Below are 18,974 nucleotides of genomic sequence, written 5' to 3' on the forward strand. Positions count from 1 at the left end.
TCTTAGGGTTCACGGGGATCTTTGTTCGCATCTGCATTTTGCCTGGTAGTATTCTCTGTCCGTTATGTTTACCTACTTCATCCTTTTATGAAGGATTTTATGAGACTATAATATGTTCAAACCTGAAAGTTCTTGAACTGAAGCTATAAATACTTCCTTTAATCTGTTTTGTGTACATTTTCAGTAATAAAATATATTAGGATTATGGCTTAATTTCAAAATGAAAACTTGTTTTACTTTTCTAGCCTCTGGAAGTCAATCTTGGTAATTATATGAATTAGATAAATAAAAACTTTCTATTTCTTTTATAATTTGAAGTAAAAAACTACCAAGTTAGACATATAAACTAATTTTTTATGCTTTGTTGCCAAACTTGGTTTTTCTAGGCAGTTATACTTAAGCATGAACATTGACGACAAACTGGAAGGATTGTTTCTTAAATGTGGCGGCATAGACGAAATGCAGTCTTCCAGGGCAATGGTTGTGATGGGTGGAGTGTCTGGCCAGTCCGCCGTGTCCGGAGAACTTCAGGAGTCAGTACTTCAAGATCGAAGTTTGCCTCACCAGGAGATCCTTGCTGCTGACGAAGTGTTACAAGAGAGTGAAATGAGACAACAGGATATGATATCCCATGATGAACTCATGGTCCACGAGGAGACAGTGAAAAATGACGAAGAGCAGATGGACACCCACGAGCGGCTTCCTCAAGGACTGCAGTATGCACTTAATGTCCCCGTAAGTACTGAGCTAGAAATGGCAGACAGTCCTGCAAGTCACCAACATTTAAAGGATAGTAGTTTTTGTTTGTTTGTTTAATAGAGTGACTAAGCTGTAGGCAGCTATCATATTTGAAAGGCAGAATTAAGCTTGTATGTGTCATTATTTTTGGACTCTATTTTCCAATATTATTCTTTGGTCAAGGTTATGTGCATATTGGATTTTAAGTGCTTTTTTAAAGACATCATTTGGCATTTTGTTTTGATTTTTGGAGATGGTTTCTCTGGGTAGTTCTTGCTGTCTTGGAACTCAATCTATTTGTGGCAGGCTGTCAGTATATAGCCCAAGTTGGCCTAGAATTTGCTATGTGGACCAGGCTATCCTTAAACTTTCTGGCATCTTCCTGCCTCTGCCTCTTTGGTGCTGGAATTACATACAGCTCCAAGAAACTCATTTTTAGACATTTATGTCTTTTTTCCCTGTAATGTCATTGTTTAGTTTTGGTGTTTTGTATTTCTTGCCTCAGAATTGAGTTAGTCCCTGTTCTTGTCTTCTGGAAAAGATAGGAGAGAATTGATAAATTTCCCCCCTTAAATGCTTGCTCGAGATCATCTGTTTCTTCTATGAGTCTTGGCAGCTTGTTGAAAGAAGTGGTAAATTTCATCAGTTTTCCAGTTATTGGACACACAAATCTGTTTCCAGTTTTCTTTATCTATCTACCTACCTTCCTTCCTTCCTTCCTTCCTTCCTTCCTTCCTTCCTTCCTTCCTTCCTTCCTTCCTTCCTCTTTTGTTTTTACTATCCTTTAAATGCACATGGACTTGCTCTGTGTGTGTTGTTAATAGTCTATTTGTCTTTTACCCAGACTGTAGGCGTGTGTTTGTGGTTTTGTTACCACCTTTACCGTTCTTAAGCTTACAGTGGAGTAGTGTTAAATTGTATCTGCAGTGTTGTACAGTAGGTCTCTAGAGCTTCCTTGTCCTATAAAATTGACACTTTATGTATTGAGTACTTTATGTTATGTGTATGTGTGTTTGCGTGGGTGGTATGTGCATTTGAGTGTGGAGCAGTGCAGAGACCAGAAGAGGGCCTCTGATCTGTTGGAGCTAAAGTAGCAGCAGGTGAGGGTGAATCATCTGGTGTGGTTGCTGGGAATTGAACTCAGGTCCTATAGAAGAACAGCAAGTGCTCTAAGCACTGAGCCGTCTCTCCTGCCCCTGACTTACTGTTTTCAATTCATTGTTTTAATTTTGTGTGTGTGTGTGTGTGTGTGTGTGTGTGTGTGTGTGAGTATGTATGTGCGTTGCCCTCCTCTAGCCCTAGTTGGCCTTGAACTCTAACTGAAGAGGATGACTCATACTCGAATGGAGGTCAGGGGCCATCTTGCAGGAATCCATGTGTTCTTTCACTCTGCGCCCCTGGGGATCAGGTCACCATACCCAGGCCATCCACCCGACATGGCAGCAGGCGTCAGAGCTGCCTCACTGGCTCTGCTCTTCCTTACGTTTTACTTGGAGTTTCATTAGGTTGTTGATTTCAGCCCTTCTCTCCTGATGCTAATACTGTGAGTTTCTCTTATTTTAAGCGCTGCTTCAGGTGTCTCACTAGTTGAGTGTTTAATAACAGTCTCTTTCCTTCTGTTTTTGATTTCTTTGAACTATGCATTATTTGGAAGTGCATAGCTTAATTTCCAAATATTTTCTAGATTGTTCTTGCTGTTACTTGATTTCTAGTTTTAGCTATTGTCAGAGTAAATACTATTTGATTATGGTGTTAAGGTGTCTTTTGTGGCCGAATTCTGGTCTGACTTGTGGCGCTTGAGAATATATCCATTCCAGTGTCGGTTATATCCAGTCGTCTAGAGGCCACCAGAACTCTACTGGACAGACTGTGTTCTAGACCTTCTTTGGTTTTTAGTTTCTGTGGTGATCGTTTCAAATGCAATATAACTTCTTGCTCCCTTTGTAAAATGACTTTGCTGGTTCCTCGTTGAGCTAAAATACTTATTGGTATGGATGGAGATAGTCACTGTGTCAGAGCTCTTAGGTATCTTCTTTTATTGCTGTTACTGAACTCTCCCACACTTCATTTCCAGCATATCAGACTACCTTAGTTCACCAGATCACAATGACTTTATTATTTCTTTTGCACATGGCTTGCTTATGCCTGAAATATTCTTGTTGACACCTTGTGAAAGCTTTCTTGTGGCCACTTCACTTTGGATTATTTGCTTGTAAAACTGTTGTTATCCTTTAAGGTTGATTTTGTAGGTCTTGTCTTTAAATTTTATGTTTTTAGTACTTGGATCGTAGGAGACAGCCCAGTTGCTTGGGTGAAGGTGCACTTTGTTTTTAACTGAAGGAAAAATTAAATGGTGACGCTTACTCCTTCCTTCAGTAGACAGCTGCACACTTAAGTATTGCACAACCCATCAGGATATAAAATATTTTCATTATTCTACAAAGTTGTTTTGTAATTCTTCCCAGTTATTCGCACCCAAATTGTTAGGATTTTTTTCATCATAGTTTACCATTGTCTCTCTTGGAAATTTTATGCCATGAAGTTAATTGTAGCTCTCATATCTGCATGCTTTTGTGAAGCATGTTGTTAGTTTATCTGTGTTGATTAGGTATTTCTACTTTTGTTTTCCTTATTGGTTAATGTATTGTTTTAATATCTAAACATTTACTATCTCTTTTCCTTCTGTACTTTCTTATTTTTATTATTAGAAATAAAGCTACTAGTAAATGTATTTATTGTACTTCTTTCTTTTCCGCATTTTTGTATGCCTGGTCTGAAGTTTTGTTTCTGACTTAGTATCTATCTTTCAGTTAGAAGCACGTTTTGACTTTATCCTCCATGGTAAAGTTTGAGATGGATAGAGTAATACCTCAGCTTTGTTCTTTACAAGCCTCTTAGGACAGTTTATGTACTTGTATCTTATGTCTGTCAGTCTTAGTTTAGAGCCAGCTGGACTTAGATCACATAGATTCTAGGGAATGATTTGCTTACAGTCAACATTTAAACAGTGGTGGCTTTAATTCATCAGATGGTATACCTCTAGTTTTTTAGGTTTTCTTTAATTTACCCCAGCATTGTCTGTAGTTTTTAGTGTTGTTTTATTGGACACGTTTTGACTCAGTGCTGTAGCAGATAGTACCAATGTTTAATTGCTGACTAGGATAAAGACCTTCAGCTGCTTTTCCTATGTACTGTGCACTCTCTGACACTGCTCAGTTACCTGTCAGTTCCCAGAGTTACACTGCACATTCTGTGTTTCTCAACCAGCACTTGCCAGAACTTCCTTTCTTTGTGGAAAACCTTCTTATCCTGCCTGGGTGTGATGTCTTGAGAGACATCTTTTAATTTGCTTGCTAACTAGCGAGTGTATGGAGGACCTCAAGCCAGCTGGTCAAACACGACCCTTGGTCTGCAGATCCTGAACCCTGCTTTGGCATCTTCTATTGTTCCCATGTATTGCCCCGCTTACAGTCTGGGCACTGCAAGGCTCTTGATAGAGAAGAGCAGAAGGGAAGAGACAGCTACCTAACCATTTATCATCAATCCCACACCCTCTGAACCTCTGTCTACCCCAGATCTGGTTCCTACTCTGTAATTGGGTTACTTCGAGGATGTTTTTTATTGATGAAAAAAACAATATGTGACGTTTTCACTTGACCCACAAGTGAATCAGAGCTGTCATATCTGTAATCCATTTTTCTTATTGAAAGTTTCCTATTTTTAACTGGTGCAGATCAAGCTGCTGTGGGTTTTTGTATGGTTTTTGTATGAAGAATACAGGCGCTGCTCTCTAGAGCATGTCCTAACGTTTTGCTCCGTCTGTCTGTCTGCTTTTCATCGGCATATCACTCAGGGCGGTGAGGGTTCCTTCCTTACCAGCACGTTAGAACTAGAACTGTTCTCAGTCCCGTGTCAGCTTGGCGCCCCATTTGTAGGGCACTCAATTCAGTTGTTGTCCTCAAAGATAAGTGAGTCTGAAAAATTGGTCACGCCATTTAACAGATGGTCAGAACTTGGGATTTATGTAACATTGTTTTATAATGAGACATAAATAGACATGAGGAATTATTTCCCTTCGTCATATATTGCTGTTGGTGGCAAGGGCTAGGGCTTGGGATGTAATTATGTATTGGTTTTCATTGAAAAGGGCATTTTACCCAGAACAGTATGATTTTGTTTCTCAGTGTGAACAGACTTAAGAATAACAGGCCATTTTCAACATTCTTTCCTGAATGTGTTTTAAAAATGATATTGTACAAGGTAATAGTTTTTTTCTGTTTGTTCATTCACTTGGAAATCACAGAGAACTCCTTTTCATATTTCCCCTTGTTAGTATGGAATTAGCAATTGAGTTTTCTCAACCTGTAAATGACTTTCGGTTCTCTTCCCTTAGTAAATTAAGTTACAGTTAAAAGTTATTTGCGGCAACTTAGTTCTCAGGATTTATTTTGATTTTTTTTTCTTTTTACTCTAAATCAGTAGAGGTCAACTACTAGTGTATAGTAGTATATAGTTTACCATTGGACATTTAAATTAAGACGTGAGGTTTTTAACTCGCTGGGCACTCTGCAGATGCTTATCAACTGCATGGTGTCTGTGTTGGACAGTGTCCATGCAAGCTGTTCCATCACTGCCTCTGTGTCACTAGATAGTGCTGTGGTAGAAGCTTTGCAGCCATCTCAGAGAATTAAAAGATTTCAGCAACCTTCCCATTCTTAACAAGTTCGTCAAAGAAGGCTTGAGAACTCTTAACCCTCTGTGCAGTTTTCTTCCCAGGCATGTGAAGGGGCAGGTCTGCCATCTGTACTTACAACTTGGAGCAGATTATAATTGACAGTAATACATTTGTCTCCTGATAAACTGTTGGGCTGTATAATGTGAATGAAAATATTTTCTAAATTGGGAGCTATCTAAAAAATTCATGTTCTTGTCATATAATGGTTATAGAAAATATTTAGGAATATATAACTCCTGAAAGATTTACTTCAGAATTTCTGTGACATTCTTTTAAACATCTTTAAAAACTTACATGTGGAGGTCAGAAAGACAACCTGCAGGAATCAGTTCTTACCTCTTACGGTGTAGGTCCCAGGGACTGAATTCTAGTCATCGGGTTTGGAGACAGGTGTTTTTACCTGTTCAAGCTTCTCAGTGGCTTTGTGTGACATTTTTAAATCATAAATTTCTAAAGCAACATGATAGAATTACTGCTGTACTTTAAGGTGTCTTATACATTTGAATAAATTTTTAATGGGCCTGGAAACTCAAAATGTATTAGGCCATTGGAATAAGACTTCTGTTTTCCTTCTCAATTCCTAACAATTTCTGAAATCCTTTCATTAGGGAAGATGACACAGGCGGTTATAATTGAATTGTGTGCTTTTTCACAGTCAGTTGTAAGTCACAGTCTGTTCCTGATTACTGTTGCATATCTTCAGAGTTGTTGAGGGACTCAGTAGTAATTTGTTGTTTGGGCTGTTGGTTCTTCCTTTGGTTCAGGCTGTGTTTCAAGAGGTTAGAGTGGTTTGTCAGGTACAGGATTCTCATGAGAGTTTACTCACAAGCCACTTGATGGAGGGTGGTTTCTGAACAGAGATAACATGAGTTGAACACTGAACCTTCATAAATCAGGCTTTAATGGGAATTGTTATTGCTCACAACTACTGATTTTCATTAATTTATTTATGTATTGAGACAGGTTTATTCTATGCAGTCCTGGCTGGCCTAGAACTCACCATGTATATTCTTAGACTCACAGACAGGCCCGTCATCGTTCAGGTTGTGTAAGCGGATGAGTTAGAGTAACACTTTTGCAGTTGAGATCCTTTATCTGAAATGCTTGTGTCCAAAAGTATTTTAGCACTTTTAAGATTATGGGGTATTGACATATGAATAATAAGATTTTGGTGATTGGACCTGGGCTAAAATAGGATAGTCATTTTTGTTTCATATTCTTATTACACGAAACCTGGAGATAATTCTACTCAGTATTTTTACTGTGCATTTTGAGTGTAGCCTTATACCTGAAGTCAGGATGGCCAGGTTCCACTGAGGGCAACACTCATGAAGGTTTGGGACTTTGCAGTATTTTGTAGTTTTGGGTTAGGAATGCTTGATTTCTAGTTGATTGTTTTAGGGAGTAAAACTAGCACATTCTCCTTTTAACTATTTTCTTCTGGGCTTAAACTAATCTGACCCAACTCACCATACTTTTACCCCCATAGATAGATGCAAATTATTAATAATAGATTTTTCTTTAGATGGTTTTATGCGGATTTACAAGTTGGATTTCATTTAGGTCAGGGCTAGAGGTTCAGTTCACCTGGGTCAGAGGTGTTTATTCCAATATGACCACATAGTTACTGCTTCTAAATGACTACATGGTTACTGCTAGAGCTGAAATACTATGATGAGAATAGTTACACAGATGGAAGGTAAGTGTTCTGTAGGCTTCTGTAGAGCTCAGTTAGAGAGCACTTATTCAGGGTGTCTGGTCTCCAGAAACACATACTAGTGTGTCCGGATGGATTAGTGGGGGGACTCTTTGTTTCTATCTTTTGCCTATTCTGATCTCAAAGAGATTACTAATATTGATATTCTAGAAAAATTTTAATTTGCAAACATTGGTATAAATGATAAATCTATGATATCACTTGAACTTGTGTTTATTAATGATAATTTGTTTTGATTTTCATGTCACCACATATAAAACTGCCTTGTTTATTTCCGTGATTAAATGGCATGCTGTTATTTACTTGATGTTTATGTTGTTGCTAGGTCTGTTTGAGTGAAATAATGGTAAAAGGAATGCTTGTGCATGTATCTATACATTCACATGGTGCATGTATCTGTGCATTCACATGTAGGCTCTTTCTGCCCATGTGTATGTATTTATTAGATAAGAATGTTCATAAAGAAAATTGGACTAACTGTTAAGTTCACAGTCAGAAGTTACTCTCGTGTGCCCAAATCATGACATAGAGCATCATTAGTGACCCTGAGACAAAGCCTCCCAATACCCTTCCTATTACCTTGATGCTTTTATCACGGTCTGTTAGCTTGCTTGAGTTTGATTGTGATATAAACAGAACCATTTATACTGTGTGCTCTGTTTTTGTTTGCTTGTTGCTTATGAAGTCCGTCATCTCATGTATTTAATAGGTTATTCTCAGTTCTGAATGTAGTGTTCATTCTGTCATTGCAGACTGTTTCTAGAGTGGGCTGTAGGTGTGCTCAGTGCACATTGTTTGCCTAGCCAGTGGAAGGGACTAACTAGTTTTAATCCCTAACACACCTTCCCTCCTCTCCAACAAAAGATTGCTTTTAGGTATCGGCCAATCTGGGAAGTGCTTCTTTGAGTGTTCTTGGGATGTGCCTTTCTGTGCCTGCCTCTCCTCACTGCTTTGCCTGTTTCCTCAGGACACAGGTAGCTTGGCAAGTGGTTTGGCAAGTTACAGAGGTTGCTCTGTATCCTCGATATGGGGTCTTGTCATGTACTGGATTTTCGCGGTAAGCATTTTGGTTGTACAGTGTGGTAAAGTGTGTTTTGAGTTTTCCTTTCATGGGTAACTAGTGAAGTCTGGTAACGCTTCATCTATATGCACTGTTATGGGAGCTGAGTTTTCGCAGGTGATGTGAGAACCAAACCAAAAAAACGAAACAAAACTTTTTCTTCCTGATTGCAGTTTAGTTTTGTAAACTAAGCAAGAGATATTTCCTTTCAGTTCCCCGTGGGTAGCAGTGTGGGTATAGCAGTGTATAATGAGTGTGCAATAGGAGGGCGTTGTATTCCTACAGCCTTTCCTCTCTCCCCCCTCCCCCCTCCCCTTCTCTCTGACTGACTTATCCCTTTATCATGTCCAGGGGTCGCGTAGGTCGGCCTACTCACTGCAGCTGAGATGACCCTCAAGCCTGCCTTCTCGCCCCCACTTCCCAAGTATGAGGCTTGCAGCATGTGGTACCTACCACTCCTCAGACATCTTTGCTTTTACCAGTGAGGACTTGTACTAGATAGGACTTGATGCCATTTTAGGCTAATAAAGTAATCCACACTTCCTGAGAAAATCCTGAAGGTTCTGAACCATAGAGAACAGATAATGGCTCTAACCTCCTACCCTAGGATAGCCACTGTCCATGCGCTTCTTTGGCAGCATTGTACAGTTTTTTGTCGTCGTTGTCGTTGTTGTATGTAGGTATTTGTGTGTTTGGACAAAGTTTGTCCCAAACATATGTGGATATTTGTATAAAGTTTTAAAACATCCTTTATATTTATTTTTATTTACCACTTAACCTTCACCATGAATATTTCTTTGTCATTTATGTTAATCAAATGAATTTAGTTTTTGTAGCCGTATTTGAAAAGTCCAACTTAATATCTTTATAAATGGTGTAGCAGAAGAATTTTAAAATGTGTCTCTGGGTTTACTTATGATCCCCCCAAAATGACAAATGCCCTTGTAGGCTAGAGAAGAAAAGTAAAAGTAAATCAGTATATGGGGAAAAAAGATATGTACTTGGATAGGTGTGAGTGCTGTGGCACAACTTTGTGCTCTCAGTTCTCTCCTGGCATGCATGTCCGTGGACCTCATGTGTGTGCCTTGTGCCTACAAAAGCCAGAGAGGGTTTTGGACACCCCATCCTCCCTCCCACCCTCCCGAACTGGAGTTTCAGACAGTCATGAACTGCCATGTGGGTGTGGGTGTTGAACCCTGGTCCTCTGGAAGAGCGTGTACTCTTAATCTGAGCCATCTCTCTAGCCCTGGAAGGAGAATTTTAAATGAAAGCTTAATGAGCTCTTAGCTGTATTAAACTTTAGAAAGCACGCTATATAAATGAGCTATTTGTAGCAGTTATTAACACTCTGCATATCTGAGAAGCCACAGTCCTGCAGTGTGTGGTAGTGATTAATGGCAGATACGCTTATTTGGTGCCTTAGGATTTCCAAGGATTCTTTTTGTAATATTGTTTGATTTTTTTTTTTCTTTTTTTTATCCTTCTTACATAAGTGAGTACTGTTACTGCTCTGTGGACGACTGAAAGGTGATTAAACCAATAAGTAGCATCATGGACAGTAGATTACCATTGCCTATCCCTTCCCCTGTGTGCAGTGTGTGGAGAGCCTATCAGTTCAATCAGGGTTGTCTAGACAGCACAGGTAAAGGGTGGCTAATTGGTGGCTATGTCGCTGAAGAAAATGACACTTCACTTCCCCAGCAACTAGTGACTTCCTATGAATTCTCCTGTGTGAGGGGACACTGAGAGGCCCGGATGCATGCAGGTCTGTGCAGGCAGGAACTGCTAGTGTGATTTTCTGAGTGCACTGGAGATCTTGGTTCTAATCCTAGTTTTGGAACTGTACAGCATTGGGGTGAAAGACCTCACTGAATATGCTGGCAGCGTGAGCATAAGAAATTATACACAGAATATAGGAGTTTGGGTCCTTTTATCCCAGAATATTGAGGACCTGGATTTGAATTTTTACATTCTCTTTTGATCAGTACAGTTTTAAGCATTAAGTTTAATCTTTTTTGGGGCCTTAGTTTTGTTTTCCAATGAGGTTAATTCTCTAACAGTCTAGAGACTATGTACCCCCTACCCACCACTCCAACTCACATTATCCTTAGTGCCCTGATAGTACCTGGTGCAGGGAGCCCAGTCCTCTGTGTTTCTGACAGTGCCACAGATGTGATCTTGTATTGACCTCAGGTCGTCTTTCAGGGGACGTATGAGGCCGGTAACTTCATTTAAGATGATGTTTGCCAGATTTCCCCATTGTAAAAGTAATGTTTTTGTTGTCATTTCAGTGTGGATGTTTACTCCACAGGATTAAAATCCCGTGCAGCCATTGCTTAATTGCGTGGTCATACTGGTCCAGTTCGGGCCTCTAGGGGCTCTTTCATTTGGCTCCTTTGGACATATTTCTGATCCTTCTTAAAGCACTTGAATTTCTGGCACCACAGTGTTTAGCTTTTACCACACACTGTTTTTTTTTCTGTCCTAGATGTGGACTCAATTAAGTAGTCATTGGTAGATAGAAGCTAATTTCTGGGTGCTAGAGTAGTGAGTGTCATCCCTTCTTGCAGTCTCAGCCAGTGGAACTAGGAAGCACAGGTGTGTCTGCTCGCCCACACGTGTGCACAGCCTCTAGACGTGTGCACAGCCTCTGTACGTGTGCTTGGTGTTGATGGGGCACAAGCATTTCTATAAAAAGAGATTCAATGGAGGAGGAGGAAGAGAAAATTGAGGTGTGTCTAAATCAGTTGTCATTCTGTTGTTCGAACTCCTTCATGCTCTTAAAAAATTTGAAGACTTGCAAGAGCTTTTGCTGTTGATTGCATTGTATTTATCAGAAAAAATTAAACGTGCAATAATTTAAACTTTCATCTTAATGTATGACTAACGTATTATATAAGTAGCAACTCGTTTACAAAAAACCTTAAAAATTTTTTAGATTGATTTTATGCTTTTGAGGTTTTCCTACATGTATGTCTTTGTATCATGTGTGTACCTAGTACCCACGGAGGTCAGGAGAGTTGGAACTGGAGCTACGGTCAGTTTGAGCTACTATGTGGACATTGGGGATCAGGCTGAACAGCGGTCCTCTGCACCAGCAGAATGCGTTCCCAACCACCAAGCCACTTAAGTTCCATTGCTGGGTTGTTATTTTGGTTTTGATTGTCTTTTGAGACATGTTTTTCTATATAGTCTTGTAGATCAGGCTGGCTTTGAACTCAGAGATCCACCTGCCTCCCAAGTTCTGGAATCAAAGGCCCACCATGCCTAGCCTTGTTTTATTTTAAAGGTCTATTTATTATTTTTATTTATAGGTGTGTGTGTTCATCTGTGTGAATTTCTGTGTATCATGTGCATATAAGTGCCCTTGGAGGCCAGAGAACATCTGCCTGGAGGTGGTTGTGAGCCACCTGATGCAGGTGCTGGGAGCCAATCTCAGGTCCTGGTCAAGAGAAGTAAGCATTCTTTTTTCCCCCTTCGAGACAGGGTTAACTCTGTGTAGCTTTGGCTCTCCCAGAGCTAACTCACCTGTAGACTGAGTGGCTAGCCTCTAACTAGAGTTTGATGCTACTGCCCCTCAGGAAGTAAGCACTCTTAACTTCTCTACAGCCCTGAAAAGTGACTTTCATAAAACAGTTAATGAGAAGTGAGTTGTGCATTTTTGTAGCTCATTGTCTAGATCAGTATAAAATGCTTGGATTCTCATACTTAACTAATGCATCCAGTCTCTGATACTGTCACTTGTTAAACATCCATAAGGTGTTGTGACAGCTGTTTGATCAAGGAGCATGACGTGGAGAGGGTGTCAGGAGACTCCCACACTGGAGTGTCATTGATGTAACACTTAGCAGAAGTTTATTACTGAGCCAGTTCAAAGCAGTTGCCACAAGGCAAAGGAGAGAACTTAAGTTGTACGATGTTGTGGAAGTTAGAAGGGTAGAATTCCAATGAGACGTAGTCAGCATTACTTTGTTAGGATAACTCGACATACTTGATTCATTTTGTCTGTGGGTAACTATAAAATGCTGATACTGCAACATCATTGACTGTACAGGAATAAGTATACGTGGGAAGTTGGCCAGAATAGGGACTGGAGACTCCTCAACCTCCTCACAATCATAACTGGTCATTAATTTCTTCTCCTGACAGAGACGGTTCCTTACAAGGGTTTCATGTGGTCTTAGGTCGGGGAGAGGAGACACATACCTGCCCATCAGCTTCTCCTCCCCACGCTATTCTGTAGCTTTGGGAGCTTAGATTTTGAAGTCTTCTTCCTCTTGGCTGGATACATCTGGTTCTGTCAAAGATGTCCAGAGTTAGTCACTGCAGTTTTCCTTCCCTTCCTCGTGCCTCCCTTTTGTGTCTCCTGCCTTAGTTTTCTCCTTTCCTATATTCCATAAATATCCCAAGTACTGCTGGCATTCTTTCTTTAGCTTAGTATATTTGCATTATAGCTAACTGTGTTATATTTTTCTTTTCACACTTAATGCTTGTTATACTCGTGACCATCTTGATTGAGCTTGTTTCTCAGACAGTCTTTGGGACAGGACTCTTCTGTGTAGTTTGTGCGTATAGTATATCTGTGTACTACTTTGACTCCCAGCATAACCACTTTTTAAAATTTGGAGTCAGTTATTTGTCTGTATACTCCAACTTTGGAGTCTTTTAAAATCTTTGGCTTTAAGAAGGATATTAATTAGAAAAATTTGGGTCCACACGAATTTATAGTAGACACTGTTGTGTTTTTAAGAGGAGGAGAAGGAGCTGACGGAGCCAAGGATGGTAGGAAGGTGGTGAGGTGGCAGAGCCTGGGTGATGGGTGGGGAGGGATCATTAGCAGACTTAGAGGGAAGTTGAAAGATACTCTTAGTCGCTGAGACAGTGGATGAGAATTCAGAAATTGAAATTGAAAACTGACAAGAATGTATTTATCTTTGCAGCAGTGGAAGATGAGTAAGCCCAGATGTGTTTGTTCGAAGGTCACATAGAATCATGACAGCCGAGATTAGGAGCTAGTTACTGACTAGTTGTCAACAGGGCAGTGTTCTCTTGTTTTTCACTAGAGAAACAGTTTGTGTTAATGCATTTGTAAAAGGCTCATAATGAGATGGTGTCCTAAGTTAGCAGAGCTGGCGACGTAGCTAGACTAGGACGTGGATGTTGGGATGAGAGGGCCAAAATGCTGGCAAGGAGAGAAGTGAGAATTTGTAGACCTCATTGAAATGTTAGGTGACATTTATGTGTACTACATTAATAACATTATTAGGTCTGGGAAAAGAAAGATGGGGAGGGAGGCAAGTTAGGGAGTAAAAATGAAAAGGAATATAATGACAGACTTGCAAATCTAATTAAGTCTCTTGTTTCATCCATGAAACCTGTCAGGTTGTCATCTTTTTCTAATTCTGCCTTTGCTGTTTTCCTCTGTTCTGTTCATTCATTTAGAGAATTACAGGTGCTGTCTCTCTTCAAGTGTGAGCTTTTTCCTTGGGATTCAGAACCACACTATTTATACATTTAAACCCAGGAGAAAGAGACCTCATATTTAAAATGCGTTCTTTCCATCTAGGGTGGTACTTTGTATGTAGGAGCTCAGTAGACTTTTGCTTCGTTCTTTTAGCTTTACTGAATTTAGTACATACAGGTGCTTAGTAGCTGCGGGATGAGTGCAGATACAGGGATTATAACCAAGGATGTTTTCTGTATTTATGGAATCTTCAAAGTCATTCCAGACTCTGAGCTTGATTTTGATTTCAGGCTTGAGAGAGGAGGAAGGGTTTTTTAAAATTTACTAAGGCTCTTTATGTTCAAGTATGCAAGAATAAAAGGAAGCAAACAGGTGAGCAAGGAGTGGGCCTGCATAGTGTTCTTTGGAGGGCTTGGGAGCAGGGCAAGAGTAGAGGGTTTAGAGTTTTAGGTGGTGAAATATTTGAGTTTGGTTAATGGGTTTAGGAGTCATGTTGCTATTTCTAGATAGAAACTGCATTGAAATTCAGGCTCTTAGGTTACCATGAGGGTGCTTTGAGGGACTGGTGGTATGGTTGTTGTCAAATGACAGGGGACACTGGGGTTTTTATTTTGCTTTTTGTTTTTGTATTTTTTTCTTTAACTGGATATATTTTAGTCGGGTAGTGGTGGTATATGCTCTTAATCCTAACACCGGGGAGCAGAGATAGGCAGATCTCTGAGTTTGAGACCAGCCTGGTCTACAGAGCGAGTTCCCAGGTCAGCCAAGATTACTCAAAGAAACTCTGTCTTAAATAAAATAAAACAAAACCACCACAACAAAAAAGTCAATGTATTTTTGCTCACTGTTTTTTAGATTCTATTATGGTTTTCAAAAATCTGGTTACCTAGTCTCTTTAGCTGTTTAACCATTTCTTGACACCTGCTTTTATTAATATTATAGTTTAGTTTTTGTGAAAATTAGCACCATGGACGTGATTTCTTTTCAACAGGAGTTGTTAATCTGAGGAGTTGCCTCAGTTGTGAGAGTGCTTCCTGCCATGCGGAATGCCCATCTCCAGTATCACGTGTGCCAGACACGGTGCCACAACCTGCAGAGGGGAGAGAGAGGCAGGAGGGTTAAAAAAAAAAAAAAAAAAATCAAGGTTATTGGAGCTGGAGAGATGGCTCAGCAGTTAAGAGCACTTGCTGCTCTTGCAAAGACCAGCATGCAGCTCCCAGGACTTACATTGGGTGCTCAGAGCCTCCTGTAACTTGAGCTCCAGAGGACCCTGCAACTTATAGCCTCGTCATGCACCCACATATATAGACACACATATGATCACAAAAGGTAAAATAAAATTTAACTTTAAAAAATGTTGAGATCACCTTTGAGTTTATGAGATTTTGTATATAAGTTCCTTAAAAAATCAAAACCTCTCTGTCAGGTGGTGGGGGTGCCTGCCTTTAATCCCAGCGCTTGTGAGGCTGGCAGGCAGATCTCTGAATTTGAAGCCAGCCTGGTCTACACAGTGAGTTCCAGGACAGCCAGGGCTACACAGAGAAACCGATAAACAAAAAAAGGATGTGTCTGGGGAACCTCTCAAGGAAAGGAAAAGATGACTTAATGAATATCCTTGCCACGTTTACATAGTTTTCTTGTTTTTATAGATTACTACTGCAGTGTCTTGCTTGGACCAGGAAAGACTGAAACTCTTTCATGCTGTCAATAATGCGTTCTTTCACCTCTCGTACTTCTCATTCTTTGTTTGAATTTTCCAGCATCTTTGAAAAAATTTTACTATTTTTATTAGTATCTCTCTGTGTATATGAACAGAGATTAGAGGACAACTTCGTGAAGTTGGTTCTCTCCTTCACCTTTCTGTACATTCCAGGGATTGAACTCTTGTCTCCAGGCTTGTTCAGCAGTGACGTTATTCCACTAAACCATCTCTTTGCCCCACCTTGTTCTGTTTGTAAAAACCTTTTGTAAAAAGTTGCAGTGAGGAGGGGTTAGCTGAGTGCAGTATGTGTTTGCACGGATTGTGTACTTGAGACTCGAGTGTAGTCACATTATTCCATTATGGTGGCAAATGTTTTGGACCATTCCAAAGCTATAATTTACTGTCTGCCTGGGTTTGTACCCCTTTTATGTTACACACATGCCTCATATTTGAAAGATAGTATTAATATTGTCACTTTCCATGTATGTGTAAGGAAAACTGCATTTTGCTGAGAATTGATCAAGAAACCACTAGAAGAGCAGGCAGTGTTCTTAACCACTGAGTCATCTCTCCAGTCCCCAATGACAACTGCATTTTTAAAAAAACTGTGTGCTCATGAAGAGCTGTCGCCTGTAGAACTTACTTATGAATCCATCTTAACTCTGTATTAAAGAATTCCTGTGTTTTCTGTTTTGGCATTATTTCGAGACATGATCTCTAGTCCTGGTTGCCCTGGAACTCAGAGATCCTCCTGCATCAGATCCTCCAAAGCTGGGATATAGTTGCGTGGTCTTGTGGTCCCGCCCCCCCCCCAATTAATTTATAAATAACAACAAAGTGTCAGAATTGCCTTTTGGAGCAATTCCACAGTTGCCCTATCTCTCTTACTTCTATTTGCTGTGTCCCCAGCCTCAGTGTGTGGTTGTTTCAGGGAACCTCAGGGCTGAGGAGTGATTTACCATTCTATGCTACCTTCTAGCACCAAGATAACCAACCGTCTTATGCTGATAGTTATTAGCCAAGCAATCATTTGCTTTTTGAGTGTTGTTTTGCAGGTCTTTGGTTCAGAAATTCACTGTTGCTTCCATTCCCTCATTCATTCATTCTGTCTGTCTGTCTGTCTGTCTGTCTGTGGCCCTTGCCTGGCTCACTGAGGTTAAAGCCTTCTTTCTACTTACGAGTCCTTAGCTGCCATCTGCATTCCAGCTGAACCTGTGAGATGCTCTGAATCTTTGGTACCATGTGTTTTGTAGTGTTTTGTAGTGTTTTAAAAATGCCATGCTGACTGTTGTTTTAGGGGCACAAGCCTCAGCCCCGGTGCCCTGTCCACAGCATACCACTGACAGAAGCAATAGTGAAGAGCACAGGAAGGACAGTCGGACTGTGTCCTCACACTGAAAAGAGGATTCAAGAGAAGGCTGGTGGCTCGTGAGCCCATGGTTGGGGTTCTGTGTGAGACTTAGGTGTAAGCAGAGAGCAAGTGTGTACTTCATAACTAGCAGCCCTGGTCAGGGCTACCCCTTCCTGGCATTTGACTGTCTTTGTCTGGGCTTTAGTCTCTCCTGAGGTGGCCTCTTAATTTCTTGAAATCTGTGTGAAGTCCCTTCCCAGGAGACAGTTCCTTTCCAGGTTGGCACTTTGGGCTTTGGCCATCCCCTCCCCAGGGAAACAGCAATTCCTTGGGGCCCAGTGTTTGACTGGCCTGGTAGGCAGTTAGAGGCACATTGTTCTTGTCAGGACACTTAAGTCATTAACACTTTGTGTTTTCTTAGATTGTTTTCAGAGGGTTCTGGTGTATTTTTAACAAAATTTGAGAATTTTTGTATTCATTTTAATGATAAGTTTAAAGGGTTGCAGTGGGGAGGAGGCTGACTGAGCATGCTCAGTCCGATGATAATTAACTGTATCGTTAGTGACCTGAGAACCTTGGTGTTTTAAAGATAAGCAAGCAGCTCTGGGACCTAGATTTGAAGACAGGATAACAGTGTTGGTGACATTATATGTCTCTTGGACTCTGTTTCTCTAATTATACCTTACACAACTTTATAATTATATATTTGGTATGATTTGTTGAAAAAGCTAGGAAATGTTGAGCATAGAAAAGGGAAAAAGTGTTGAGCATAAATAAAAAAAACATTGTTGCCATTATTTGATTTAATTTTCTTTTGATCTGATCAGTTTTTAGAATTCTGTGGTTTTCTTGATCTAAAAACAAAGACTAAAATGTCTAAATATAGTTCCCAATACTGTATTGACTTTTGCTGGAACCTAATCTTTCTTAACGGTTTGTGGCAATGAAACTGATGTTATGTACCTCACTGTATGCTCTTCGGTCTCATAAACATCCCTTCCCAAGACATCATTAATCATCTTCTCTACTTCAACAAAATTCTTTAGTTTAATATACTCTGCTTTTGTTTATGATTTTTTTTTAGCACTCTGTTTACACACACACACACACACACACACACACACACACACACACACACACACACAGTCACTCTGAAAACATGTAGGTTCAGCAAAAGATAAGAGTTCAATTTTGAGGTGGGTGATCACAGAAGTCTTTCTCCTGTGTGTGAAAAGCAGAAAAAACAGGGGAGGTTTATTCGGTGTGAGCACACAAGGAAGAGAACTGCAGAGGTCCAGTAAGCTACGCCTTGCTTTTAGAACACTGACAAGAGGTTGAAGTTTAAAGGAATTGGGGCGGAGGTGGTCTCGAGGCAATTAAGAGTCCTGAGTGAGCTGTGGACCACTGTCTGATCTCTGGTTGATCTTGAAGAAAGTCTCTGGCTTACAGGGTAGGTGTTCATCAGAATAGGATTACTTTTGCTCCAGGGAAGTTGCTGGCCTGTGAGGATAGGTTGTTCTGGGTATCCAAGGTGACTCCAGAAAAAGGCTAAGGACAATGATTTATCTATGCCATCAACCATTCAGGGATGAGATAGATTATACAGAGACTGCTGGAGAGGGAAGAAGGTAACTCAGAGTAAAGGAGACAGACATGAAACCAAAGTAGAGAAGCCAGGCTTTTATTCTGAATTTATTACCTTGAAGCCCAAGCAAGAAGTCAGCTCTTTGTAAAACAAAAGCAGTTTCTAAGTGCCTGTTACAACTCTCCACTGTGTATGAATATTCTCAACCTTAAGAAAGCTGGATATCAGCTGATCTGGCCTTACTAGTTTCCTGGCCTATGATAAAGTAGTATATAAGAAAGGGGCAGGCTCTAATGTCAGAGGCACATAGGGGAGCAGAGCCAGGATGTTATATTTGAAAGTAGAAGTACCCCTATAGAGCAGAGTCAGAGAACATGGAGGAAATTCTGTTGGGAGTCATTCCTGTCACAAGCACCATGAATGTGAAAGCTAGTGGGAAAAAAAATAGTGTTAGGTAACCATGTGTAAGAGTCATTTCCTGGGGTTGGGGATTTAGCTCAGTGGTAGAGCGCTTGCCTAGCAAGCGCAAGGCCCTGGGTTTGGTCCCCAGCTCCGAAAAAAAGAAAAGAAAAAAAAAAAGTCATTTCCTCCCAACTTTCTGGCTATATTTACTCTTGGAAGG

General features: G+C 40.3%; 1 protein-coding gene across 5 annotated transcripts in view; it reads left to right on the top strand.

Moving 5' to 3' along the window:
* Positions 1-18,974, top strand: part of Znf148 (zinc finger protein 148) — a 111,905-nt gene that overhangs the window by 50,511 nt on the left and 42,420 nt on the right. For all 5 annotated transcript variants that reach the window (XM_032900138.1, XM_032900143.1, XM_032900142.1 and 2 more), the window contains exon 4: positions 387-735. In XM_032900138.1, coding sequence (XP_032756029.1) covers positions 403-735 — 333 coding nt within the window. In that variant the 5' untranslated portion in view covers positions 387-402. The remainder of the gene's footprint in view (positions 1-386; positions 736-18,974) is intronic.

Source organism: Rattus rattus, chromosome 4 (assembly GCF_011064425.1).
Source record: "Rattus rattus isolate New Zealand chromosome 4, Rrattus_CSIRO_v1, whole genome shotgun sequence".
Lineage (NCBI taxonomy): Eukaryota > Metazoa > Chordata > Mammalia > Rodentia > Muridae > Rattus > Rattus rattus.